Raw genomic sequence first — 27560 nt, forward strand, 5'->3', positions numbered from 1 at the left:
AAAGGCACAGTTAGAACAAATCCTGGCTTTGGCAGGCCAAAATTAAAAGTCCTCCTGTGTTGTTATTAATTTGGGGCGTTCGCATTATTTTTGGCCATTTCAAAATCCACTCCCCTTCCAAAGCTCCGCACATCCTTAGCCTCAGCAGCCTCCTGGGAGAGACTTGCCCTGTAAATTGTGTTTGATCCTTTGTGTCAGGGCCATATCACCCAAGGAGAATTGTGGAAAAGGGAAAAAAAAATAAAAATAGACCTGGAAACATATGTGTAAGTTAACGACTTGTAGCAAGTGTGTTCAAGAGGCATGAGCCAGAGACCAAGCTGTGCTGTAAAGGCAGGTTAACATCTTCTCTCTCCTCACCAGGGCTACAAGATGGATGATCTTCTGACCTCGTACATCAGCCAGATGCTAACAGCCATGAGCAAACAGAGGAGCGCAAAGGGTAGCAAGTGAACTGCAAGAAGCCACTGGCAGGTGGCCATGGGGCTAATTCGCCAGCTGAGGTCTGTGGGGTACCCGTGCAGCTGGGGGAGATCCTTTGCCTCCCAGATGTGGAAGATGAGCCGAACGCCGTCAGGGAGTTCGCTGGACTCTGACCTTGAAGGCTCCAAAACCACCTCCCCTTCGAGCGAGGATGACTATCTCTGACCTCCCGTCCTCCTTCCCCACCCTGCGCCCCAAATCCACCTCAAACCTCAAAGATTTCCAGGGGACACCACCGCTCTCAGGCAGTGACTGAGCAAAGAAACTCCGGCGGGACGTTTGCCTGAACCCAGTGGCTGGCATGGCAAAGGCTCCGGGAAGAGGATTTGTGTGTGTGTGCGTGTGTGTGTGGCTTGTTTTGGTTTGGTTTGTGTTTTTATTTTAAGTAAGGAGAGAGCTACCGAGATGCTAATGGCTTTTGCTGAGCTTATGGGCATTTCAGGTTTGAAGAGGAGTAGCAGAGCCCCAGTCCGTGCTGGAAAGGTGTCCGATGAACACTGCAGGGCTTGTTTTTTTTGACATTACAAAAGAATACACCATGTTCTTAAGGACAGGAAGAAAAAGCAGGCTGGGAGGAGCACATTTTAACCAGGAATCAGTATAAACAAACCACTAATCGAACAGGCTAGAGTACTGAAGTGCTGTCCGTGCAATGCTGGAAATATTTAAAGAACAAATTTTAAAGTTCTGTTTCTTCTTCTTCTATTTATTTTTAAAAATATTAAAAAGAAAAAAAAATAATAATCCTGCAAATTGTGCTGGTATATGGACAATGACTCAGGGCTGAGGGCGACCTGCAGGACAATTCCTCGCCCAAGGATCCCCCCGGCACTGTGACAGCCAGAGACTGGGGCACATCTTCCCCAACCTAAGGGCTCAGCTGGGAGCGAAGCTCAGAAGATTTCATCTCCTTTTGCCCCCCTGTGTCCAGACAATTTAACCCTGGGAGGATCTTCACTGCAAGCTTCAACGTGGACGTAGGGATTTTGAAGTTCCTGCTCTCGGAAGATTGTGGCCAAGCCCACGTGCAGAAAGGGCTCTGGTCTAAACGGGGACTTGGCCATCACCACTGGAAAAAAAATAATGATTTTGTTGTGCTTTTGTGTGTGTTGCTGTACAAAAGGGCTCTCTCCCCATCCTGGTTGGAGCCTGAAGCACTCTCAGAGAGGGCAGGCTCGTGATTTCGGTGGGTTTTTCTCCATCTTTGTTTGGCCCTGCTGATCTGCCAGAGCATTGGGTGCCTTTCCAAAATCCAGGCTTCAGAGGAGCACGTGCCTGGGCAGGTGGCATCAGGAGGGGTGAGAATTGTCCACCGAGATCTGATGTTGGTGTCACTAACCAGTTAAGCTCCAGTAACCCTTGCTGGGCTTATTGGGCTCAGTCCCCCAGCAGCGCTGCCTGCCAGGCTGCCAGGAGCACAGCACCTGACGGGGATGCAGCAGTGGCTTTGGACCTCGGTTTTTCCACCAAAGCAAACAAAATGCTGCTTGGAGACATCTGCCAGCCAGCCAGGGCTGCTAGGAGATCCCCCTTACCACCACCACGAGCCTCCAGCCACCCCTGCCTCCCAGAACACGCTCAGTAGACGATGCAGCCTGGAAATGTTCTCCAGTGCTGGTCTGGGCCAGCTTTCCCCCACCGCCACCCTCATCCCTTCTTTCACAGCCCTGTTGGCCTCCCGTGCACCCCACCACGTAGGGGGTGCTGGGACTCTGTGTGTGTGTGCCTGTGTGTCATATGTATTAGCATCTGCTGGCCTCTTTGTATTCACACCGAGCAATGTAACACGAAAAAAAACGTATGTCCAAGTGAAATATTCTCATTAAAAGGCATAAAATGGCTCGCGGGAGGCTGTCCTGCACTGTGTGGTCGTGGTGGTGGCTCCACGGGTGGGATCAGGGCCCCCAGGTCCTCAGCAGGGAGAGGACTTCTGGTGGAATGGGGCTCCTGGTGAGAATATGCAGCAATGGGGAGCTTGACACAAAAATTAAGAAAATTAAGGAGGTGGGTAGGGTGCTAACACCATCATTAGAAGCTTTCTGCACGCTTCATAGACCTAGAGCTGCTCTGCACCGATCCTTTTGCCCTTTTCCAAAGGAAGCTATTGCTTTTTTGCACATCTAGCCTCCAAAATACTCCAAAATTGCAAGCTTGGAAAGGTTTGAGGGCTCATCAACACAGCTTTGAAACCTTGTACTTCCCTTTCACCTTTCATTTATGATGTGTTCATTCAGCAGAAACACCCCTCTGAATGATGATGATCTGAATGCCACATTCTTCCCCTTTCCCAATCCCCTGGAATAAGAACAAAAGAGGATTGGAGAGCCAAACTGTATTTAAAACATCACTTACAATTTACAAAAGAAAAAAAAAAAAAGTGTTTTATTATCTGTTCAAGTAGAAATGTATGGCTTAAACCCGGAGATGCTCACACCTCCCTTGCATGGGCGTGGAATTCCTCCCCCATACGTGCCAGCAGCCACCAGGAGAAACGAAAATCAGAATAAATGCCAGGATGCAGAGCAGGTAACAAAGACCTTCCCAAGGGAAAAGCAAACTGGACACCTCGTGGAGCCAGCTCACGCCTAGCTCCATGAAGAAACGTGTTGTGCTCCTGGTTATTGTCCCGGTGGTTACATGGCCAAGGCACCAAGAAATCCTTTGACATCTGTGGAAAACACTCCCTCGCCTACAGCCAGGGTGAAGCCTGTCCCGTTTGGGTTTATGGCAGGACTTGAGGAAGGGAAAGGAAAATCTGAGCTGTCCCTGCCTGTGTTATGGAGAGGCACAGACCCTGGTGGGCCACCCAGCAGCACTTGACCATCGTGGTGGGGCTGGCGAGCTCCTGGGGCTGGAGAAGACCTGAGAGGAGGAAGGGAGATGGTGGACAGGAGGCTGGAGAAATGTGGGCAGCCAAGGGCAAGGAGGACCAGAGGGTGTTTGCAGCGAGGATAAAACAAAGCTGCACAAACAGAGGGCTTACACGCTGCAGGAGGGCCTACAGGATGAGACAGCAGTGGGCTCAGGGGGAAATGGTGGTTCCTACATGAATGCTGCTGGGGAATTTTAATCCTTTCACCATAGTGCACAGCTTCGTCATGGACACAGCCCCATCCGTGCTCCCCTATACCCCGGGAACCCCTGCCAGGCATGGGAAATGGCTCCTCCTTGCCAGGCAGACCCTCTGGGCAGGCTTCGCTCTCCGATCCTCTGCGAGACAGCAGGTCTGCGCCTCCTCCTTGCCCCTGTCAGGCCACGACAGCAGGCATGTTGCTGAGCTCTGCAACAGAAGACGAGCAGTGAGCTACTGACACACCTGCAGCTGTTCTGCCAGCTGTCACGAGCAAACAGCTTGGCCAAAAATAAAAAATAAAAAAAATCCTGCAGTTGGGTCATTTTGTCTGCTCCTTTAGTCCAGAAACCTGGAGCATCGGGGTATCCCCAAGAGATCTGAGAGTGCTCAGTGCCTTTGTGTTCCCTTTTCACAGCATCCCACAGCAATGCAGGTCAGAGGGGACCTCTGGAGCTCTCTGGTCCGACCTCTGCTTGAAGCAGAGCTCAGGTTGCTCAGGGCTTTGATGAAAAGCAATGTTCATCACCGGGGAGGAACCACAGCACTGCCCCCGTGCTGAGATAACCCATCAGTATTTCCGCATGACATGGGCACCCGTCACCAACCCACCCGGCAGGCCCCCGGTGCCCCCACAGAGGTGACCCCGAGCAGGATCCATCTCCTGCCCCTCCTCGCCCCGCTCACCTGTCCTGAACTTGTTGTAGGTGCCGCTCTCCAGCATCGAGCCACCATCGTGGGCACAGCAGGAGAAACTCCTCTCTCGCCACCTGCCAGGGGCAAAGTGCTTGGATCAGGCCACTGCTCACTGCAGTTCCCCCCGCAGCTCCCTGGAGCCCCGATCACCCTTTTTCTGCTTTGTCAGGGCAGGACCTGGCCTGGTATTTGGGGTTTGCTCAGCTCTTTAGTGAGAAGGGATCCTGGTGCCCAGCTGGGATGTCTAAGTGTCCACGTTTCACGTGTAAAACAGCATTTTGAAGGCACTAAGCCCTCCCCATCCTTCCCAAGCAAAAGCAGAGCTGTCATCCATGTGGAGCTGTTAACCACAGCAGAGCTGAGCATCCAGCAGCCTGACCCCGGTTTCTCCCTAATTAAACCTAGATAATGTCTTGGACAGCACTGGAGGAAAGAAAATACAGTGTCTGTGACACTTGGATATGTTCATCTGTGAGGATGGATTCCTCAGTGGCCCTGATATATGCAAAGAGACATGAGGTGCACAAATATTAAGGAGCGCTCTCCTCCTAGATTACATCAAATGTCCAAATAATGTAAATAGGAAAAATAGAAAAATCGGTTTGTTTTCCAGCTTTGACAACTGGGTTCTGCTGCTACTCTCAACCCACCAAGTCTGCACTGAATCCTTTGGGTAGGCAATGTCTGAGTTCCCAAAAGGAAAGGGAAATATATAGCAAGCAGGAGCAGTGCAGAGGTTTTTGGAAACTTCAAGGCCTTTTTTTTTTTAATTATTCCTAATCCTTGAAGAGGAAGATGTCCTCTAGAGCAGTTTTAAACCTTCAGGTCACTGAAAGCATCCCTTCATTCCTCCGAGGGGGACAAGAGATCAGGCTAGCACGGCCGCTAGCAGCTCAGTACTTACCAGTGCAGAGCGAAGATGAGTGAGATGAGGAGCACAGAGGCCAGGTCCGTCAGGATCCACATGATGTTGTACTGCTGCGGCGTCTGGAAGAGAACAACAGAGGACGTGTCCAGCACCAAGGACCCTAAAACAAACAAGAAGGCTGCTCTAGCCCCTCCTTGCTTCTTGATCATAGCAATTCAGCTCCCTGGTGTGCATGTGAAGGCTCTGAGGTATTTAGTGGCATTTGAAAGAGGGTGTTGGTGCTAAATCATCAGTCAGTAAAAAAGACTGCTGCGTGGCCATGGAGACTGGACCACATCGCAGTGAATACAATAGGGACTTGTTTGGACAGGCAGGCCCTGTGGTTTTCTTTGCTTGCCTATGACATTAATATTAACAGATGGCCTCTGGTTGCTCCTGGCAAAACTGTCCTTTAGTGAAAACCACAGAGGGGCTGGGTTGGTTCTTGCTTCAAGTCCAAGAGAATCTGAAGGTTTGTCCTCACATCAGACCTCCTCTGCCCTCAGAATGGACTGAAATGATGCAGTTTGCTGGATGGGAGATGGGAGCACTGTAAAATCTACTTCAAGAGTGTGAAACCAGTCAGTCAGAGAGGTAAGCTGAACGCAGGGACTCTGGTGAGACCAGTGCCCCAGGTGCTCCACAGACCAAGTTTCTGAAGGAATGCAGGAGTTCCTGGGATTTAGGAACTTCTGACAGCAATAAGGTTCTTTAGAAGCTTAGAAATTGAAATCCTCATGTAGTATCCGCATGTGCCCTCAAAGGCTCCTTCCTTTAACCCTAGACAAGTCTCAGTATGACTTATTTTTCCCTCATGTCAGGCCTGAGTCTCCAAGTCCAGCCAACTAGGGTGCTTCTCCATGGGCCAAGAAGAACCAGGAAAAGGGGATGATGATACATGGAGTGGCTCACAGGAATGAGGTGAAACAGGCTCACGTTAAATCCGTCTGCATGCAGAGGGACTTAATCCATTTATGAATCGAACCATGGTCTCTAAAGGTACCCATGAATATCTGACTCCTATTTTGTACCCCAAGAACAAGGGAGGATCACTGCTTACCATGAGGAAGAGGGGCTGGCTGAGATTCTTCAGCGTGTGGACGGCATTAGTGGTCACAGAGTGTGCCCCCGAGCACCACGCCAGGGAGAAGAGCCACGGCTCATTGATCACATAGAGGTTGGTGGTGATGTTTGCCTCCGCATATTTCCTTTAAAAGACCAAGAGGCAATTGCCTTCATTAAGAAAAGCAAGGAGGTTAGTACTTCCTTGGGGCTGAATCAAGGAGAGCTGGCAATTCTGTATGGCAATTCTGTCCTAACTTGCTATGGGACGTAGATCAGGAACAGAAAGGAAGCCCAACCAGCCAGTAATTGGTTGATAATATCTAATTCCAACCCCTGCCATGGGCAGGGGCACCTCCCGCTAGGTCAGGTTGCCCAGAGCCTCTTCCAGCTGGCCTTGGGCACTGCCAGGGCTGGGGCACCCCCAGCTCCTCTGGGCAGCTTGGGCCAGGCCCTCAGCGCCCTCAGAGGGCAGAATTTCTTCCCAAGGCCTCCCTGAAGCCTCCCCCCTGCCAGGCTCCAGCCGCTGCCCCTCGTCCTGTCCCCAGAGCAGAGCTGCTCCTGCCCCTGAGCATCCTCGCGGCCTCCTCCAGGCCCGCTCCAGCAGCTCCGTGTCCTTGTGCTGGGCCCAGAGCTGAACGCAGCGCTGCAGGGGGAGCCTCCAGAGAGCAGGGCCTAGGGGGACAATCCCAATCCAGCTGGGGGCTGCCAACTCATATTCAGTATTTCACCTAAAAACGCATTTGTCATTTCCCAATAGCGTGTTTAAAATAATCTTAAAGGTCATTATTCACATTTCATATGTGTGCAGCAACAGCTGGCTATTTGTGAAGTCCTTATAAGTTACTGAAATTTAATATGAAGTGATACCATTTCTCTGTATAACACTAAGGGAATGTATCATCAGTATGAGCACATGTAAATTTATCTACAGTCTGCCCAGGATTTACCCAGATGGATCTACCTAGCATTGTAAATGTTGGGAAAATTATCATTAAGAAAACATGAACATGATTATTATCCAAAGGGCTAACCATTTTCTTATAATTATTTTTAATTACTTTTCAATGCTTTTGAGCATGGGAAAAGAAAAAGAAATCCTATATACAGAAGGAGAGCTGGATAGGTAAGACATTTCATGTGGGTTTTTAAAAATATCACTCTTTATGTAAGAAAGACAATCATTTTGGAGAATCCTTCAATAAATGTGGAGCCTTCCACTGGAGAGAGTACTTTGTTAGTGCGTCCCAAGCAACAGAGACAATAATGAAGTCTCCACAACACTCTTGCAGATGGTATTTTGTTCTCTCACCACACCATTATGCACTCGCACTGACGTTTGTGGAGGCCATAGGAGGTTAATTAGTTGTGGGTTTTTTTTTTGTTCTCCATGGTTCGTTATTAGCAATATTGAGGATGGCATGTGTAGAAACCAGGAGACACCTGAGTTCTGGTTAGAAAATCCTCAGATCCTGGTCAAGTAAATATGGACTTGGACAAGGCAGGGTGCAATTACATATGCTACCTCCTGGCCATACACAGAGTAAAGAGTTGGAGTGAAACAAAGTCCTTCAACTCCAAAATGTAACAGGGTCGGCCACTTAAGCTAAAAGAGCTCTTGCCAAAAATGCTGTAGATCCTGGAGCTGGTCACTGGAGGGAGGCATTGCCACACACATGAAGCAAATGTCCTCGACAACAGTGCTTGGGGCTGAAACTGCAACCTACCGGATATCTTCACTGGACATTTCAGTGTAGGCCAGATTGAGTTTGACAATATTGTCCATCAATAGGTCTTCAACTGGGGCTTTAGTGCCCATTGTCTGCTGAAACCCGGGAGCAACAGAGTGAACAAAGGACCTCATATCATTCTCCAGCCATAGGACCTGCAGGCAACAAGAGGACTCGGTGAATTCACAGTGAGCTCACTAATATGCTATGCCCTTCAAACAAATCCGGTAAAGATAAGATCTTGAGGGACTTAACCCAGCCTGTCAAATGATATAGTTCTTGCAGTGATCAAAGCACATGTAGATTCAGGGTTTAAATTTGCAAGTCACTTTCATCAAGAAATCAGTATTCACTGTTCCTTCTTATCAACTTGAAATCAGTAAGAACATTTCACACAGCCCAACAAAAGATGTGGTGTTTGAAATGAATGAAAAGGCTACTTTGGTGAAGTAAAAAAAAAAATGGGAAAGGCAACAGAAAATACTCTGTTCTCCCATCCTCCTAGCATGGGAGCAGATATGGATCAGCCTAACTTTGGAAATCAATGGATATATAACCTGCTCCACATGGATTTAGCATCCATCCTAAGCAAGGAGTTCACAGCGAGGGAGGAAGGCAATAAAGCCTCCCAGCTACTTTAATTTAAACAAGAAGTTTCTATGCAATATATAAAATAAGCAGGGGTGGCTTATTAGGGTGTAGGCTGACAGTTATCACAGTGGTGAAAAGACACAGTTAGGGGTCTAAGGCATCACTGGTCTATCTACACTTTCTGATTTGCTGTGTTGCTGTAGCATTATGCCACTTTGTACCTGCTGAGGTACTGATAGTAGGACTATATTCCAAATGATGCCTCTGAAAACAGTTGGGATGCAAGGGGAAAGACTGAATGCTGGTGAAGTCCTGCCAAGCATGACCCCAATTCAGAGAACAAGAAAAAGGGATACAAAGAAGAGTGGCCAGCCTACCAGATGGGGTCTAATCCCCGACTCGTTGAGGATGACTTCCAGGGTTCTGTTGATCCACGAGTACCTGTAAGGATGTTTCTCTGGAGGGCGGTAGAGATCAAAGATGACAAGTTTATTCTGACTGTCTGCGAGGCGCAAGAAATTACTTAGCTTGTAAATTGACTGATTCATTGCCTGGTTTTGATCTGCCCTTGACAGTGAGCCCATGCATGAAAAGGGTTTGTCCTAGAAAGAAATAGATACAAAAATGAAATCAGTCAGTCAGTCACATCTAGTAGAAAGCTGCATGCAAACGTTTCATATCTCTGTGAAGGAAAATGTTTGACATCCACCCTCCATAGGTGAGGATATTCTGTTCTGCTTAGCTCTTCTACCTGAGAAACAGGGATAATTAACCCAGATGACACTGCTTCTGGGACATAAATTGTGTAGCTAGCTCTGCTGTGATTCTCTGTCCCACCACTTTAGCTGTATTACACACAGCACCTTGCACAAGCAACTGTTTTCTTCTTTCTTCAGCCCATCTGTTCTGCTGCTGCCACGATAAGGAGATACAAGAACACCCACCAGCCAAATAAAATAGGTCTCCTGGGCCTAAAGGCCAAAGGGACAAAGCAAGGAGACCCCAGCTGATGGAGTTCTACTGACTTTAAGTCTGGGCTCAACAAAAAGTTTCTCTTCTTTCATACTAATAAGCTGTAGCCAGCTGGTGTCTCTTCTACAACATCACAGTCATTTATGGTGCTTACCTTAAGGAACCATGCTCCAGCATTCAACTCCTTCAGGGCATCCCAGGAGAACAAGGCTGCATTTTGAGCAGTGTCATTGGGATAGACCTCCTTGACATTGGTTGTCCTCCTCAAGCTGCTGTCATGCATGAGGAAAGGAACGCCATCGTAGCTGTTGGAGAGCAAGAATTCAGGTCACCTGGAGTGGAGATCATTCATGGCACAAGCAGAGTCAAACCAGGTGAGAACAACGTCTGGGCCACCAAGACACCAAGCTACTCCAAGCTTAAATATTGCTGGGTGACCTTGGTGAAGCTGCACCTCACTGTGACTCGTTTTCTTCAGGGGCAAAGTGGAGATGGTGGCATTGATGCCTGCCAGCCCCTAAAAGAAAATGGGTAGTAACTTGTGGCCAAAGGCTCTTTTTGCTGACACCAGAGCGCCTCTACAGGTTTCAGAGGACTGAAGTTTAAATGGATAGAAAGGCAAAATTCTCTTTTATAGAAAGGTCTTTATTAATAGAACACCTAAGTATTAGTATTTTAGTTACTAAGTGCCTAGAAACTGCTCATCCTGCCCAGTAGGTCAGAAGGTCATGGCAAAGAGTCCCATACACTAAGGTAATTAAAGGTCTAATAATTACGACAATGACAGCACAGGTCTAACCATGATTTTCTGGTGGTTTCTAGGCCTGATAAAACCTTCACTGAGGCCTGGAAGTCAGACCACAGTAGGGACTTGTCTTTATATGTTGCAGAAGTGCTTAAAATATCCTGTAGAAGTAATGATTGTTAGATAAAAGCTTATTAAGAAGAGCCATGTCCCGCAGCCCTTAGCATCATGCATCAGCTGAGGGACCCTCTTCCAGCTGTTGACAGAACCAAATTGCCCAAAGTTACATAGCTCCAAAGGCAACTCTTAGAAGAAGTATCTGCTTTGGGAGGTGTGATGTTTTCCCCTTACCTAATGGTGACATCTGTTTCAAGACCATCCCCACCATGTTCAATTGTCTTCTGAAATGACATCTCAGTGTTTTCTGGTGCCAACTGTGGAAAAAAATGGCCTATGAGCAGACTGGCTTTAAACATACTCTGGACGACTCTGTAAATACTTTCTGTCTCCTTGTAACACCTGTTTTATATTAAAGGACCACCATTATCTTGTTAAGTCTCCTGTTTGCTTTCTTCCACCTTAGCCACCAAACCCACCATGTTCCCTGTTAGCAAACCCACACAGTGATCGCTTGGCTGACAGCTCCAAACTGAAATGTCTCCCCTTCCACCCTCCACTGATTTCTTAGGAAAAATAAAAAATAAAAATGATGATGATGAAGGCAACAACTCCCAGGATGAAGAAATTATATAAAATATCTTCTCCAAACCTACCATGGGTGCTCCGCGGTGTCCAATGAGGGCTGGCTTTGGTCCAAGTGTCCCCACCTCTCTGATGCAAGGCGAGTACATCCCCAGAGGTATCAAGAAAAGAAAGAGAAGGATAGCCAGGTATGGACCAACAATTACCACCTGAACAACTGCAAAAATTTGAAGGAGGAATGCTAGAGTTAATCCATTTGGTAGCACAGTGTTTGCCTTGCGGTGTGACTTTTAACACAGCCCTCCAGCTAAATAACTGTTGGGCTTTGTCCCATCCCATTTTCCATCCCTTCTTCCCCTAATTTTCACCGTCTGTCCAAACAATACAGTGCAGGACAAAGAAGGATTTGGGCTGTTTAGGCTAGGATTGCAAGTGGTGTGCTGCAATTGCATCTCACTATGCCTTCCAGCAAGACACAGGCTGCACATCTTTTTCTTTAGAGATGATGCAACGCAATTTCCCCCACCTGTAGAGGGATGATCCTCAAAAGAAGGATGCTTTTTATTTTTTTCTTACTCAGATAAGAACAGGCAACATTTTAAAGTTTCATTCCCCATTAAAAAAAATAAAAAAAAATAAGAGGAGGAACCTTTCTCCTCCAGTTGTGCTCCATCCCCTCCAGGAGAATGCTTCCCTGGTTCCTTCAGACTGCTGTTAGTGGCTTTCTGTACGTGACATCCTACTGACTGCATGGGTACTGCATCTCAGAAACCTGCCAACTCATTACCTATGGTCTTTGGAGTCTGTTGACATGTTACTCAAGAGTCCCAGTGGACAACCTTCACCTCAGACAATGAAACAGTTCCTCTGAGAAGCACCTATGCACCAAAATTGATTTTTTAGGTGGGTACCACCACCCCTCTGCACACTGTATCACTGGCTCTGAAAGAACTTGGGGTTACACCAAGCCAACGTATGAAGTTGAGTGACCAATAGGCACAGTGGGATGTAAAGTCTTGGGTCCCAAAATGTTCCTCCCTACCCCCAGCTGCAATTAAATGTAGAGAAATTCCTAGGCGGAAAAAGAAATGCTCCCACCAGCCTATTCTGTCTGAGGCCAATGGTTTCTGGTACAAAGCCACATCCACAGATGGGTGTCATGTAGACAACATTGAAAATATGGAGAAATTAGGTCAGAGAAAAAGAGCTGGTGCCAGAGCCAGGCTCTTAAGCAGTTGTTCTTGACTCCTTTCCTTACCCTTCTTGGAGCTCTCAACACCAAGAAAGGAAAACAAAATCCTTTAACAACCAATTTGAAAGCTCTTCTCCCCAACTCATCTGGCTTTTCCTAGGATTCTCTATTCTGGACTGACTTTCTGAGACAGTGAAGCTGAGCATAGCAATTTCAGCCACTGGCTGCTCACTTCTTCAGAGGGCTGACAAAATTTCCATCCATGATCTAGAACTTGGGGACTTTAGCTAATCTCCTTATCTTTAGGGCTCGTCACTACCTTGGTATACGCCAAAACTCTGCAAGGTATCATGCAAATCACTATCAGATATAGGCAGACCCAAGACAATGCATGGCGTAAGCCCCAGTCCTGCTAATTTCTCTGGAATAATCAAAAATTAAAGTTCACCTCCAGCTGGAGTGTGGATATGGGAGGAAAGGGCTCCTGCACACCTGATTTTCCACACTGACAAGTGTCTTTTGTCATACAGGGAGCAGGAAGCAGAGCTACTGTACCTTTCTTATCTGCTCTGATGGCATACAGAGCCATGGGCCAGGAGAGGAGGACCATGATGGTTATTGCCCCTATGTGGAGATAGGGGGCTGTGATCTGGCAGGAAGAAAAAAGGATTTTATTCAAAGGATGAAGTGTGGATACAGACAGAAACAAACCCCAACACAGCTGCAGCCTCCCACATAGATGGGCTCCTGCTGTGGACACCAGCAGTTCATTATCTCCCACACCCAGGTTGGAGTGCTCCTCACTTCAGTATAAAGTTTTCCATTCTTCTCAACCAGCCACCAGGGACAAGTCAGTCCTTGTCCAGGATGGTTTGGCAAACAATCACCTTTACTACTACACAAAATCCTGTGAACATCTTCCAGGGAGCTGCATTTTTAATCCAGTCTAATCCAATCCAATCTAATTCAGGTAACAGTCATCTCCATGGCAACTAAATCATCAATCTGATGTCAACAAACTGGAATTTTCTCAGCCTTTCCTATCACTTGGTCCATGCCCAGTTTTCTAAAATTTAAGGTTTGGAGAAAGCAGAAGTCATTGAAAGGTGTCATCGTGTGTGATACTGTCTGCCCTGGACACCTGATGCCAACTTCTTTTGACCAGAAGCAGGATGCAGTTGCATCAACAAAGGTGCCACCTGAGATGGCCAGGATATCTGAGATAATTATGCAGGGCTAGTGGACAGGACACAGGATCTGCAAAAGACTCGTGTCCTTTGGGAACAGCAGCAGGAGGCCAGGTGAAGCATCTCAAAGGGCATGAACACACAAAATAAACCACACCTGTGGGAAACCCAAAAGATTTTGTGTCTCCTCTCCATCCTCCTCCCCTAGAGACTGAAAAGGGGAGGAGAAGCAGAAACTTCCTCTTTACCTTTGCCAGAGCATTAGCCCTGATTCCTGTCCTCAAGGGATGAAGCTCTTCTGGGTCACAGGAGACTGAAATCGGGCTAATGCTAAAAGCTGCTGAACTGGCATGAGCTGAGTAGGGAGTGAGTTCTTGCTCCAGTAACCCCACCAGCCAAAGGGTCTGATTTACCTGCCCTCAGTACCTGCTAATTAACAGTGCACTTACAACAGGTTTGCCAAAAAAGTTAAAAAACAGGACGTGACTTCCAAAAATGAGATATAATACATCAAACAGATAGCTTGATACCAAACTTCAGGTCTTGGCTCCTTCCTTCCTATGGGAAATGTTAAGTCTTAATAAAAGTTTATGCAAAACTGCACAGATTGCCAAGAAAGCCCATGTGAAAAACATTTACCATATGGAATAATTTCCACTGATTGCCACACAATACTTCAAGAAAGCAGTGTTTTAGTGTTTTTTTCAAATAACCTCCTTTCAAACAAACCTCTTACCTGGAACGAGAGGCGGACTGTTTTCCACTGATCACCCCAGAGTACAGATAATATGAAGAGGGCTGTGATAGAGAAGCCCAGGACAAGAAAAGTCCCAATCTGTGGAGATAAAAAGGACATAAATAAACTTTGGCATTTCTGCATAGAGTGTGCAAACTGTTTGCCTAACAGGCTTCTTTAAGCAGCTTGGACTCAATAAATTTGGGATGCACAAGCTTGGCTGTGCCAGTTCGTAGACAAAGAGATCTAATGGGACTAAAACCAGACCCACGTTGCTATAAATTGGATTTTCTGTATGGCAAAACTGATTTTACAAGTTAAGTACCTAGCCTGAGTCAGCCCTCAAGGCTCCCTCTATAGTCATGGGAAAAAGAGAGGAATTTACAGACGTGATCCATTTCCACTTGCTGTATGATAAGAGGTGCCTCTCTCTGTCTGTTGATATAGATGGAGCCTAGATGAACAACTATCATTAAATCCTGTAGTTGGTTGAATTCAGAAGCACCAAATTAAACCCAAAAGAGACATCAGCTCAGCTTCCTTATGCTGAGTTGCTTTGGAACTGGATTCAGCAACTGCAAACACTTCTGTAGTTCAGAAATAAGAATTTAATCTTTAACTAAAAAAAAAAGTGAAGGGCCAGCTCTGTGCTGGGGCTTCTTGCCCAGGTTGGTACCAAGAAGTTATGATGACAGCTTTTCCTGGAACATCGTCTGTCTGCTGAGAACTAAACACAAGTAGAAATTGGACCAAGGCCCTAACCAGTCTTCAGGGAGATCCTACAGATCAGCATCCTAATAATCAGTCCCTAATCTCTTCCATATAGGCATGCAGCCTCAGTATTTCCCACAGATTGCTCTACAGCTTTCTGGTTCTTCCGGAGGCCCATTTTTGATAGTGAAAATGATTGTTTCCACTGTGTAAATGAAGAAAAAGAGGATCAAGTATTTTGACATTCAGCTATTCCCCTTCACTGCAGGATTTTCAATCTTATTATGCTTTCCCCTAAACTGCTAGAGGCTTATTTTTGACAAACCTCACCTGGCTTTCAAGAATTTCTGAAGAAAGGTGATTCTTATGCATCTTTTTGCAGCACTGTTTTTAAAGCTGCTGGATCCTGCTACAGGGACTTACACTGTGCTTCTCATGGAAACTTTGCCTTTGTCTACATGTAACCACATGTAGGCTTGTCAAATACAGATATCCTCACCTCAGTGAGTCACCATGGGCTCCTTTTAGAGACAGTGGGGAGAAAAGGTACTTTAGGTGTGATTCATCTCATCTCAGTTTAGGTGTCTGTGACCAGCTGGATGATTTGCATCCTTGGAGGGTTCATTTCCCTCATCTGACTGCACAGGGAGCTTGGGGTGATTAGCTCACTTGGAGATTTCATTAGTGTGGATATTAAAACCTCCTAAGATTAACCTCTTCCATCTCTCCTATGACCTAAGCTCTTTTGCATGCAGGGAAACACCACAGGCTGATTGTTCAAAGCATGGTTAGGGTTACCAGAAAACCCTTTCCCTACCTTGTGACTCCAGTGCAGGTACAGCTGCTGACCTTCTGCAAGCAAACACATCGCTAGGACCTGGGAAACCAAGAGGAGATAGTTTGCATCTTGGTACAAAATGACAAAATGAGGCATTTCTGGAATTATTTTTATATAGGGAAGTCACTTTAGGCCTTTCCGCAAAACAGCAAGGCAGGGCAGGTGAATGGAGAGAAGTGGTTACTGCTACAGTAAATACGCTCCTGAAATGGCCAAGCACACACCAAAACTGCCTTGTAGGATCAAAACCTTCTCATGAGTGACAGATATTTGAGCATTTTGGGGTACACACGTTGTGAATACAAACTCTGATAGAATATGGCCTGGGCCAGCATCCATGACATGAAAAATATAGCAGCAACCTTAATTGTTTTCTATATATTTGTTGTCATTAGAGGCGTATCATCCAAGGGAGATAGCTCAGGCAGTAAAAGTCTCAAAAAAAATAAATAAAATACAGAGCAGAGAGCAAAGGAAACCGCACGTTGACAGTAATTGCAAAAAATGCAAGAAATGCACATCTCAGAACATGGAAAACTGCCTTGGAGATTCAAAACCTCTGGTTTGTATTAGGTTAATTTTTAATCCCCAGCTGTGGCCCTATGGCTGGTGTGTTCCTTTCCCTGCTGGCAAGCTGGAGCCCTTGGGGATCAGGGTGCCATGAGGCACAGCATGAATCCCAGCCAGGGCAGGGAACAACCTGAGAGGCCCTGAACACCAAGTAAAGGATGAGGAAAACCAGTCCATGGCTCTGCAGGTGACTATCTTCAGGTTGTCACAGCAAACTGAAGAACCTGGTGATGAGTTTCGCCAGCCCAGATACCTTTTGATAAGTTTCACCAGCTCAGATGCCTTGCTGCTGTGCAAACACGTGGGTCTACGCTCAGGTGCATGGAGAAAGCTTCCCAACAACTGTAAGGGATGGTTGGGAACCAGTATCACCAGGTATGAGGGTTTAGAGAACAAAACATCTATTAGGAGACATCAGTACTCCACTGAAACAATAATTTATGATCCAAGTCCCTGCAGAAAAAGACACTTCCAAATTTTCCCCTTGTCTGCAAGCAATCTTACAAAGATTTGGTCCTTCCAAGGTGCGTCCAAATGCCTATTTCAGAGGCTGTGCTCAACTTGACTCTCCCCTGCTACTATGGTGTAACTTTCCTACAAAAGATGCAGCACATCTGGGGATGCCATTGGAGGAAAAGCTCATTTTTAGGGATAGAAGCAACAGCTCATTACCAGCTTACAAGAAGAACAATCACCAAGTTTCATCCTCGGCTGGTGAAGGAGGAGCTCTTACAGTTACTCCACTGGTCACTGGAGGAGAATATGTCTTGATGGACCAGTGAGATGATGTGATGTGGACAAGATCTGTCCTCTCTGTGTTCTGGCTCCTCAAAAGCTGCCTCAGGACCTGTCCAATCTGCTCTTCCACAGAGAGCAGCCGTGTTTAGCGGTGTCTCACACGGTTCCACCTACAGCAAGACTTCTTCAGGCCAAAGGACAACCACCACCAGCAGGTCTGGCTCCTCCAAACTGCTCTCACACATACCCTGGGATTCACTGCAGTGGGGGCGTGACAGCACAAGCCAGGTTTCTACATTCACTTTCTGCCCAAAAAAACAAATGGAGGCTTTCAGAGCTTCCATGATACCCTGATCTCTCAGGGATGAAGGCTTGAGGTCACTCTTTGGACTTCAGTACCAACATGCAATTTTGAGTCCTCTTAGTGTATGAATGCAGAGACCCCAGCACATCTGAACCCCTTTACATTATAAAGTCATGAGTTACCTCCCCAAAAAACGCTTGGAATGAATGTGTTTAAGTGAAGAGAGGCAAATATCATCTGCTGTGTTTGACAGATTGAACAAGGAAATATTTTTCTTCTCCGCTGAGCCCGAACTGTCCTGCAACAAGACCCCGCAGCTTAACCTTTTAGCTCTAATGGGGATGAGAAGATTGCCTTGGGAGTGATAACAATTAAATTAATTGAAACTGATTGTCTGAAGAAAATTACACTGATGCATGCAGGCGGAGGGAGCCTTTGCACAGACAGCAAGTGCTTTGTTGGGCAGCACTTTGCCCAGCCACTGGTGGCTGCTGGGCAGAAGAGTGTTTGCTTCAGTGGTTCACAATAAGGATGTGGAAGGAGGCCTCGAGGCTCCAGTTGGGTGGAGGAAGAGATTATGGTACTCACAAACAAAACCACACCAAGCACGCCTTGCTGTAAAATCTCTTCTCCAGCAAGGGCATCACTGTGCTCAGCTTTCTGACGTGCTGGGCTGCTGATGCGAAATATCCCAAGGAAGCATTGCCTGGGTGAAGATCTCCAGTCCTCCCTGCAACACGTGGAATCCTCCCTCCTCCACAACACCATTCGATGTCCCCGCAGGTAAGGATGTCTGTCCCAGGTGATTGAAATTGGCTGATTCAGCCAAAAAACTGTTGAGAAGTAATAGGCAGGCAGCACAGCCAGCCTCTTAGGAATCATAGGATCATAGGAGTCTTGCCAAATTAGACATGATGGACATAGCAATGCAAGCAAGCAGGCCAAGTGCCCTTGGAAATACCCAGTGACTTTGGGTGGATTAATTAGCAGCTTCATGAAGATGAAGAGCAATGATGAGGCATCTTTAGCAAAGCTCAGAGTTGCCCAAAGTAGCACTGCAACCACCAAAGCACCCACACTGATCCACTGACACCAGGAAAGCTAGGTAGACTTAACTAAATAACAGACATTAAGCTCTACAGCCACCAGCAGGCCTCAAAATCCTTGTAATTAAACATTGTTATTTGTCCTACTTAGAGATAAGTTAGTCCACAGCTTTTATAACATTACTCATTGCTTGTAGCATGGCCAAGCAGCTGTCCTATTTCTCACTTCGTTATTTTATTGCTAGCACTGAAATAAAATCACTATTTATTTGTACTTCAGCAGGGACAAAGGACCTCAGAAACCTGTTGTGTTGGGCACTGCGTGAGCAAGGCTAAAAGAGGTTCCCTGCCATGGGCAATTTACGGGCTGGCTGTATGATGAGACGTCAATGAAGGGGTAAGAGCAGCAGGAACTGATGATAAAAGCCAGTTGCCTTGGTCACAGAGGTGAGTCAAAGCCACAAGCTCAGCCCCAGAACCTGGCATCTCAGAACGCAAGGTGGAGCGGGAATGAGACTGAAAGTGGGGAAAATTTAATGGGATTTGGAAAAGTGAAGGCCTCTCTTTGGGCATAAAGTTCAGGAATGTTTGGTGACCACATCTGCAGTCTCCACCTGGAGGCAAACCCTATATATAACCCTATAATGTTTCCCTTCTTCTCATGACCTTTACATTCAGGATTTGAGGAATAACTGCTTCAACAACACATCACCACTACAAGACTCAGATCTTCATACTTCCCTGCTGCCAAATAACAAAATTCAGCTTCCACATAACCAAAACTGGCACAGCTTTGCTTGTTTTGAAGGAGAAATGGGACAAATTCACCAAAGGGAAATCACTGAGAGAAATCACAGAACCTACACCTAGCTCAGAGACCCCTGTGCTGAAAATGCTCATCTACAGGTGGAAGAAATTATCACAAATCCTCGTTATGTTCCCAATCCTCCCCAGGTAGCTACTGTCAAGTGTCAGGCGTAGGCTGAACTTTGGTCTGACACATTAAAACACCCCTATATTTATTTTCTAGGCCCATAACTCACTCCTTAACAGGAGCCTTACTTACCAACAACAGCGCGATGTACATGAACAGGATCGCAGCCACTACCAAGAGAACAAGAGACCAGAGGAACCAGAAGCCCAGGTTCCCATAGTTATACCTAAAAAGCAATAAAACCTTATAATAGCATTTGTGGTACATCTTATAATAGATTTTTTGGTGCTTCAGCACAGGGCTGGAGGGAAAATATATTTGAAGGAGAAAATGCCAGGAAGCTGGAGGAGCTACAGAGGTGTAACCCAAGGAGAGAGAGGGAAGCTTTCCTTTTTACCTAAAGGTTCAATAATATTATTACACCTCCTGTCCCCATGGTATTTGAGCTATCTGGATGGCATCTAATTTTAGGGACCAGAAGGAAAGGATTTACCTAAACCCACACTGGTTATTTCTCTGTCTCCAGACTGGGAGCATGCAATTCCCTTTGCTCTGAGATAGCTCTGCTGCCAGCCACTACGCTTCTTCAGAGGGAACAGGAAAAAGAAAAGAAGATGAAGGGAAGGAAAGAGCCATTTAGTCCCTTTCATTCACTATTTTTGCAACAATGGTTGTTATCTTTCTCACAAATCCACACTTAACACTTGTACAAGCAAAGGGCAGAGCCTCAGCACCTCTGGAGACCCTGGGAGTTCATTTTGGGTGCTGGAACCAAGACGTGAAGGGACCAAAGGCTCGTGACTGAAGTGCCCTGCCTGCCTGGGGTGTCTCGTTAAAACCTGAGTGGGAAAGGAGGAAAACGAGGCACTTACCAGTCAAAGTTGTTGTAGTCATTTTTCGCTTCACCCCACATGTACAGGAAGACCAGAGAAAAGCAGAAAGCTCCAACGAGCAATGGGAAAAACACGCATTCCCGCTAGAGAGGGGGAAGAAGGACAATCGGTCAGAGCCTCATTTACTCCAAAACAAGCAGGGCAGGCTCCTCCTTGGGGATCTCCAGCAGCCGCCTGGACGTGGGGCTGGGCCCCCTGCTCGGGGTGGCCCTGCTGGAGCAGGGCTGGCACCACAGGGACCCGCAGCTGCCCGACACCACCAGCCACTCGGGGACACTCTCTGCATGGTGGCACAGACAAATTGAGCCCACCAGAGAAGCACAGCAACCCCTCCAGCCCCTGGAGCTGCCATCTAGGACACCAAGAGACCATGGTGGGCTCTAAGGGAGGTCAGGTCTTTGACCCACAGCATCAACAGCTTCTCAGTTTGGACTGATTTTCCCAGTGCAGAAATGAATATCTTTGCTGATTCTGAGCTGATTTACCGTCTTGCAGCAGCATTTCCCAGGCTCAGTCCTTCTGCGTTGGTACCGCTTCCAGCGGCAGCTGTAGAAACCCGCCAGGCAGGAGATGAAGGGCTGGTGCTCGTACCTCTGCAGCAAGTGCCGGCGTACCACCTTCAGCTTCCCAAACTTGATCCTCTTGAGGCTGGTGGAAGTGGCCTCCATCTGAGGAGCCTTATCTCATCTTCCTCCTGCAATGAGATCACAAGAGTGATGTGAGTCTCCTTGCCTTTGGGGTAAGCTTGTCAGAAAGAGAGGAATTGTTCCCAAAAGGATGCCGAGACCAGCAGGAAAGGTGGCTGAGGACACCCCACCTAATTTTATACCCCTGAGAGAGATGTCTAGAAGAAAAGTACAGTCATTGTGAGTCCCCTCGGTGGTCTATGGTTATAACTTTGGTGCTCTGCATCACCTCTGAGGGAACCTCTGCCTCTCTTTCACTATACAGGGAAAGGAAATCATTAACTTCAGCCCTCCGTGCAGATTCCCAAATAATGTCAGATGAACCTGCGATGAACTTAGCCATGGGAATTAGTTCAATATCGCTGTGACCTGTCTGCAACCCCTTACCACTTTAAGCAGTTCAGGTAGGAAAGGGACCAAAACTCTCCCAGGGCTCTCCCTCTTATCCCAGAAAAACTGCAGCACTGCAGAGACCGATCCCTGATGGAAAAAAACATTTCCTGACTCGAAGAGCTCTACTGGCAGCGTGTAGCAAGGCCAGAAAGAATAGCTGTAAGGATGCACGCATGGGAGATCTGTTCATAATCAGGATTTTAAACAAACACTCCGGTGGTAAATTGCGGCCGATGTTAGCAGTGAAGCAAACAGCACAAGGGTTGTGCCAGCAAAGAGTAATTAGCCCAGCAAGGCTCTATGGAGACCACGAGGAAACATGAAGGAAAAACAGTCCTGTGTTGGCAAACAAGCACCACGATCCATCGCTTCTTTGGAGCACAGAGATATCCTGAGATGCTCTCCGAGTGCCATAGTACCCCTCAGTCCATACGAGTCATGTTCAGGTGCAGGCATTTCTGCTGCAAAGTCCCAGCTCAGGAGTCCAATCCCCTTAATTTATCGGATGTAATAACAGTGATTTAAGAGCAAAAACGAACAGATTGCTGCACTACCCACGTGGATAAAATGTACATGCAAGTAGTTTGCAAACAACTCCAAGTCCTGCGTGTCTTTGCAGAAATGAATGGATAACAGCTTGCAAATTGACACTACATAAAAACAACCCCCCAAAAAAAAATAATCCAGACTTATGATCATTTTGCAGAAGGCACAAATGAAACAAGATGCAAGTTAAAACTGAAATGATGCTTTCCTGCTATATTTCCTGCTTTTTATTTGCAGCCTAGCAGCAGCTGGGCTGCAAAGGAGAGGGGATGGAAACGAAACACAAGAGTTGTCAGTTTGGGCTGCTCCTGACCAAGAAGTGCCAATGTGTGCCATGCCCTGAAAGCCTTCCTAAGACAGAGATGTTTGCCCATCCAGGACATTCGGTTCACCAGCATCAGATCCGGAGGCAGCAGGAGGTCACCCCCCGGTAAAAAATTGATGCTTCTCTCATGTGGCGATGTGGTGAGCCTGCTCTTGAGTAACACCAGGCACAGGGTGGGTTGTGGGCTCTGTGCCACCAGTGAGTGGAGCAGATGACATCCGATCCTGCTGTCCTAGTCAGCTGGCCTAAAATATGCCTGGCATAAGCCCAGCGATTGCCAAATTGCCCCAGCTGTGTCTTCTGAATGCATTTGAACCTTCAGAGCTGTTACCAGAAGGTTTACACGTGCCATGCGGGTGCAGTATTTGTTACCTTCTAGTAGGATCCCTAGACCATGACTTTCCCCATCAGTGAAGCACAGCATCGTTTTTTCCCCAGCCCTTGATTTAACGCTTCATCCTTTCCCTCCAGCAATAGGAATGAAGACACGGGATCAAAACCAGCAGCTCTGCTGTCAGAGGACCATGAAATTTGCTATTGCATTCCTAGTGGGGACACGAGCCTCACACATCGATATTTATCTATCAGCGTATAGGATTGGACAGGAAAACAGATGGCAGAGACCTCAGCACATCGTCCTCTCCATCTGGCTGGCGGGATGTTAAATCTGGATGTTAGTCTAGATGCAGGACCAGCTCTCTCATAAAAAGGGCAGGTGATGGAGATACCACCAGCCCCCAAGACAGGCTAATCCTCTCTGAACCAGCTTTACCATTAAAAGCTTTTTCTCCATGCCTAGCCTCCTGTGTAACAGTTTAAGCCCACCACATCACGACCTGATGGTGATGGATCTAGAGAGCAGAGCAAATGTTTCCTCCGTGATGTATTTCACAACTGTTTGGCTGACTGCCGTCTCGCTGGAGCTTTTGGAAGGGGTAAGCACAACATCTCACATAATGGGAAACATTCACGTAGTGGCCTTTAAGAGAGCTTCGGCCTTAACCACAGCCAAACAAACCAAGGGATCCTCTTGAGCATCCGCTTCCTGGCAGCGTGAGGTGGGTTTGGGATGGCCACGTGCAGACCTCAGAGCCCTCGGTGCTCAGAGGGTTCCTCTTGTCTCACGGCTGAGCCCTGGGACCCCGGATGATGTCCTCAGGGGGCAGTGGCACCCACCGCTTGTCATCCTTTTGGGAAACGACACGTAGGAAGCTGAAGTTTTGGAATCTCAGTTTGCAAAGCCCCCCATGGCTGCTCCTGGTCCCACTGGGCATACGGGGCTCACGCTGGAAAAGCAAATGGGAGATTCAGAGCCCCCACGGCTGTAGGGCACTGCTGGGTCCACTGGGGAACAAAGCACGGGAGATGCTTGAGATATTGAGTGAAGACAGCATTTGTGTGTAAATTCAAAGGAAAGGGTCGATAGGGGGCAAAGAACGTCGCAGTATAGGGTGGGTGCAGAGTCCAAAAGACAGGAGGGCCACACCAGGATCTGGAGCAGTTCAGCCATTGCCAGGACACAGCAAGAGACCTCACAGCATCTAGATTTGAAGCAGAGTGCTGCTAAAACTTGGAGGCTGCCTGCAACCCCTCCCCAGCTCCACCAGACAAAGGTAAATGGCTGGAAAAAGCAGACAGCAAACCCCAAATCCGCTCACTGAGAAAGCCACGGGAGCAAAGAGCAAGCAGGAAAACATGCATCAGCAGGAGAGCAAAGTTTAGGGATTCAGCAAGCGAGCCATGACAGCAGGAACACATGTTTTCCAGCTCCGTAAGCCCAAGAGACCTCAGGTCTTTCCCTTGCAAACAGAGACTGTTTGCTCACAGATAAGAGTCCCCGTAATTGCAGGCAGTTTTGCGGGACTGCTCATTTCTCGCTGCTCGACGGAGAGTGAGGAAAAGCATGAGAACTAGCCCGGGGGGTGGTGGAGAAAGGAGCTGGAGAAAAAAAATTGGGAAATATATTCAGCTGCAAAGCCTGGATGCAGAAGGTAGTGCAAGCAGAGCTGGCTGGAGAGGCAAATGCACGAGCAAGGAGAGGGTCCTTGCCTAATTATTGCTATTATTATTATTATTTGATGCTTATGGCTGGGGAATTCATCTTCTGAGTGGTAAACAGGTACAGAAGCCAAACCAGCCTTGGTTCTGCTTGGATCGCAGCCTTGGTTCCCTCTTGTCCCACTGCCTTTGCTTTCTTTTCCGAGAACAGAAGAAGTTTCACACAGGGAAGGAAGAAGGCTGGTATGAAACACGACCAGTCAACACCTCCCCGTGATACGGGATATGCATCCTTTCCTTTCCTTTCCCTGGCAGGTGATAATTATGATTTATCAGCAAGACATTCAACAGCTCCTTTATTAGCCCTAATTATGCCTTGCTTCTGCGTGGGATCCCAGGGAGGATGTGCAGCTCGACTCCAGTATGTGCAAAGTAGCCCCGAGGACTGATTAGCTGTGGGTTTGAGGCAGATGACAGCCCTCAGCGCACAGAAATGCTGGGGCTTACCCCAAAATAATGAATGAACGTGGAAAGTGAAGGGGTTAATGAGGAATAAGTGCTCCTAAGGCTGCAGGAACAATACTCGATTCATTTTGTGTGCTGCTGCACACCTCCAGCACGCAGTGGCTGTGGTTTTCAAAGCTCTGGGGAGGTTTCCAGCAAGGTTAATGTCCTGTGTTTTGCAATATGCCTCCGTAGTTTGAACGGTCATAAACAATCACGCCTGCTTCAGACAAATGAACCTGCAAATGCAGATGAAGCCCTGCATCTCCTCGGGTTGCAGGGGGACTTACAGAAGAGTCTTGGTGTTGGGGCCCACAGGTCGTGAGCTGTGCTGGGGAGGGGTGCTGTACCCTGCCCAACACCCAATCTTCTGCTCAGATCCTCCCATGGAGAAGCAAACATCGCTCCAAGGATGAGGAAATCATCACCTCAAAGCAAAGCCACGCATTGTCCATGAGCGTTTGGAGCAGAAAAGGTACCTTAATCCCTGCCTTTATTCCCGAGGGCTCATCATAGGAACGAACACCTCAAAGTTGAACCACATTTTTGCCCAAATTATTTTTTTTAACTCCTCCTTTCCCCAAAAATCATTTGGTCTCCCTTCACTTCAAGATACCTCTCCCAGTACTCTCTCATGTTTTGACCAAGTTTGTCCCCAGCCCCCGGGGTTGACTCATGATCCTCAACCACTTGCAGAGCCCTCCTTTAACCCTAATCATCGTCATCACAAATCCCAGCTGGTTTTCTTCATCTTCAAAGCACTTTGCAGGCTGCCTTAATGAATGCATGCCTAGGAAATCGTTGGCCAAGCCTCAGAGCATGTGCGATGGATTTTGTGCAAATGCTTTCAGTTTTGTGTCGAAACAGGCAAGGGGAAACCGTCGTGTTTGTCAAAGGGTCTCACGGAGCTACAATAGATTTTTTTCCCTCTTGCCTGCTAGGAGCAAAATGAGTGTTTTGAATAAAGGCAATGAATTGTAGCTTAGTGGCATGACATGAAAATAAAAATAAAAGGAAAGAAGAAAAAGGAGGGGTGGAGAAAGACTTCCCAAGTGCCACAGCACTGGCTGGATTTTGGCTGGACCCATCCTTCGTTGCACGGAGACTTCCCAAAAGGGCTGGGTGGTTTTGGGTCTGCTGCCCCAGTCCCTCCATCTACAAGGGGCAGAGGTGTGGGGCTGGCACTTATGGGGATGCTTTCATCTACAGGAATTCTCCTTTGATGGGGAACGGGAGGTAAATCCCAGCACGACTGTCCCGTAGGGTCAGGGTTTGAATTATTTTTGCCTGCCAGCTGCTTGTAGAGATGTCCCACCCCACCTACCTTTCAGAAAGACCCACCCAGCTCACCCCGCTGTCCTTCTGGGAAGTCCTGCCCACCCCAACCCTCCTCGTAGAAGGTTCCATCAGCCCTAACTGTCCTTCCAGAAATTTCCACCGTACCACTTGAGTCAAGGCAGCCACCTACAGCCTTCAGCCCACACCACCCTTGGGTCCCCAGGACTGAGGATAACAAAGTCCTAAACTCTGACATCAAGCGCTGGCCCAAACGTAGCAGGTTTTTATGCTGTAGCATCTTTTTTTCCGCAATTTCTCATGAGCTAAAGCATGGAGAGGGTCCACTTCAGCCACGGAAGGGCCTGAAAAACATCAGAAATCTCAAAATAAAATAAAATAAAGGGTCAATATTCACTTATAGGACATGGCTCTTTCTTCCTCCTAGAAGATGAATCAAGGTCTGGAAAAAAGGTGGGGATACCTAGGGGCAGAACTGGGGGCAGTGCCCCAGGAGAGCCAAGGTCTGCACACCAGGGTTGCCAGGTATTGGGGTGTTAAAGGGCTCTGCTTGCGCCGAGCCCCAGCATTGCATCGCTTCCCAAACTTCCCTTTCGGGCTCGTTTCATTCACGCCCACGAGAGAGCTGAAGGGTTGAGAAATCCCCCGCTGAGCAGCCAGCGTCTTGCATGCGATGCTGGAGCAGCAGCAGCAGAGCCGGGACGTCCTGGCTGGGACAGGAGGTATTTGTTTGCTTAAAGTGAAGAGGGAAAAGGAAAAAAAAAAAAATTAAAAAAAAAAAGCAGAAGCAAGGCTTCTTTTTGTCCTGTAGTGCCACTTCGGTGCCTCTTCAGACCACTAGCCACCATGGTAGCCACCAAAACAGCCACGTGTGGGGTGGCTGTGGCCCCATTGCTGGGCCCTTAGCAGTTCCTTTCTTCTTATTTTTTTACCCCGAGAGCCTTCATGTAGCTGAGGGATTGATCCTACACAAAGCTGATCCTTCGTAGAGCTGATTTTTAACCCACGAGCTTGGGTTACAGCCCCACATTGCTCAGCATTTGGATGCCCGTTATATGGATGGCCATATATTTGGAGATATATTTCCTCCTCTGGGCAACTACAGGTGGGCAAAGGCAGAAATTAGCCCCAAAAAGTCATTTTGGTCACCCCAAGAGCGAATGGGGAGCACTGGGGGGATCCTACCTACAGGTCAAGCTGAAATGGAGTCTCAAAGCGGACTGCTTTGAGAGGAAGCTGCTCCCCACACTTCGGTGTGGTCAACAGGAGGGTTTTGTCCTCACCTTGCTCGTGGCAACTTTGCAGGTGGTGCAGGGCATGGGGCTGTGCCCCTGGGTGGCCCTCAGCTCTCCAAAAAGTCTCTCTGCCACCCTTGAAAAGCAGCAAAAAGGGCTGGGGAAGGAGGAGGAATAAATCCCTTGGAAGCCAAAAAAAAAAAAAATTAAATTAAATAAGGAGCTCAGAAAAGAAAGGAAAACATTTCTTTGAAGATAAATCCCACTTTGTGCAGTTCAGCACGTCCTGGCTCAGCTCCCTCTCCACTCCTGGGAATTCCCAAGCGTCTCTTTGTGCCCTGCTTTTCGGGGGAGATGATGGGATGGGGACGCAGCGTGGGGGAACCCCATGGGCCCCCCCAGCCCTGCTGAGGGCAGAGCAACGCCGCCAGCTCCATCTCCACGGGAAGACTTTGTCCCTCGGCCAAAAG

General features: G+C 47.6%; 2 protein-coding genes across 3 annotated transcripts in view; one reads left to right on the forward strand and one right to left on the reverse strand.

Moving 5' to 3' along the window:
• The window catches only part of MYO7A (myosin VIIA), an 86693-nt gene extending 84369 nt beyond the window's left edge, over positions 1–2324 (forward strand). For both annotated transcript variants that reach the window (XM_082766185.1, XM_082766186.1), the window contains one exon: positions 364–2324. In XM_082766185.1, coding sequence (XP_082622311.1) covers positions 364–453 — 90 coding nt within the window. In that variant the 3' untranslated portion in view covers positions 454–2324. The remainder of the gene's footprint in view (positions 1–363) is intronic.
• A 303-nt stretch (positions 2325–2627) lies between these two features.
• The window catches only part of GDPD4 (glycerophosphodiester phosphodiesterase domain containing 4), a 28115-nt gene continuing 3182 nt past the window's right edge, over positions 2628–27560 (reverse strand). The window contains exons 2-16 of the mRNA XM_082753263.1: positions 20593–20801; positions 20087–20190; positions 19347–19440; positions 15602–15661; positions 14074–14172; positions 12706–12799; positions 11030–11175; positions 10608–10690; positions 9666–9816; positions 8917–9141; positions 7946–8103; positions 6217–6364; positions 5154–5236; positions 4241–4323; positions 2628–3763 (exon numbers count right to left, since the gene is read on the reverse strand). Coding sequence (XP_082609389.1) covers positions 3732–3763; positions 4241–4323; positions 5154–5236; positions 6217–6364; positions 7946–8103; positions 8917–9141; positions 9666–9816; positions 10608–10690; positions 11030–11175; positions 12706–12799; positions 14074–14172; positions 15602–15661; positions 19347–19440; positions 20087–20190; positions 20593–20775 — 1743 coding nt within the window. The 5' untranslated portion in view covers positions 20776–20801 and the 3' untranslated portion in view covers positions 2628–3731. The remainder of the gene's footprint in view (positions 3764–4240; positions 4324–5153; positions 5237–6216; positions 6365–7945; positions 8104–8916; positions 9142–9665; positions 9817–10607; positions 10691–11029; positions 11176–12705; positions 12800–14073; positions 14173–15601; positions 15662–19346; positions 19441–20086; positions 20191–20592; positions 20802–27560) is intronic.

Source organism: Aythya marila, assembly GCF_965140915.1.
Source record: "Aythya marila genome assembly, chromosome: 1".
NCBI lineage: Eukaryota > Metazoa > Chordata > Aves > Anseriformes > Anatidae > Aythya > Aythya marila.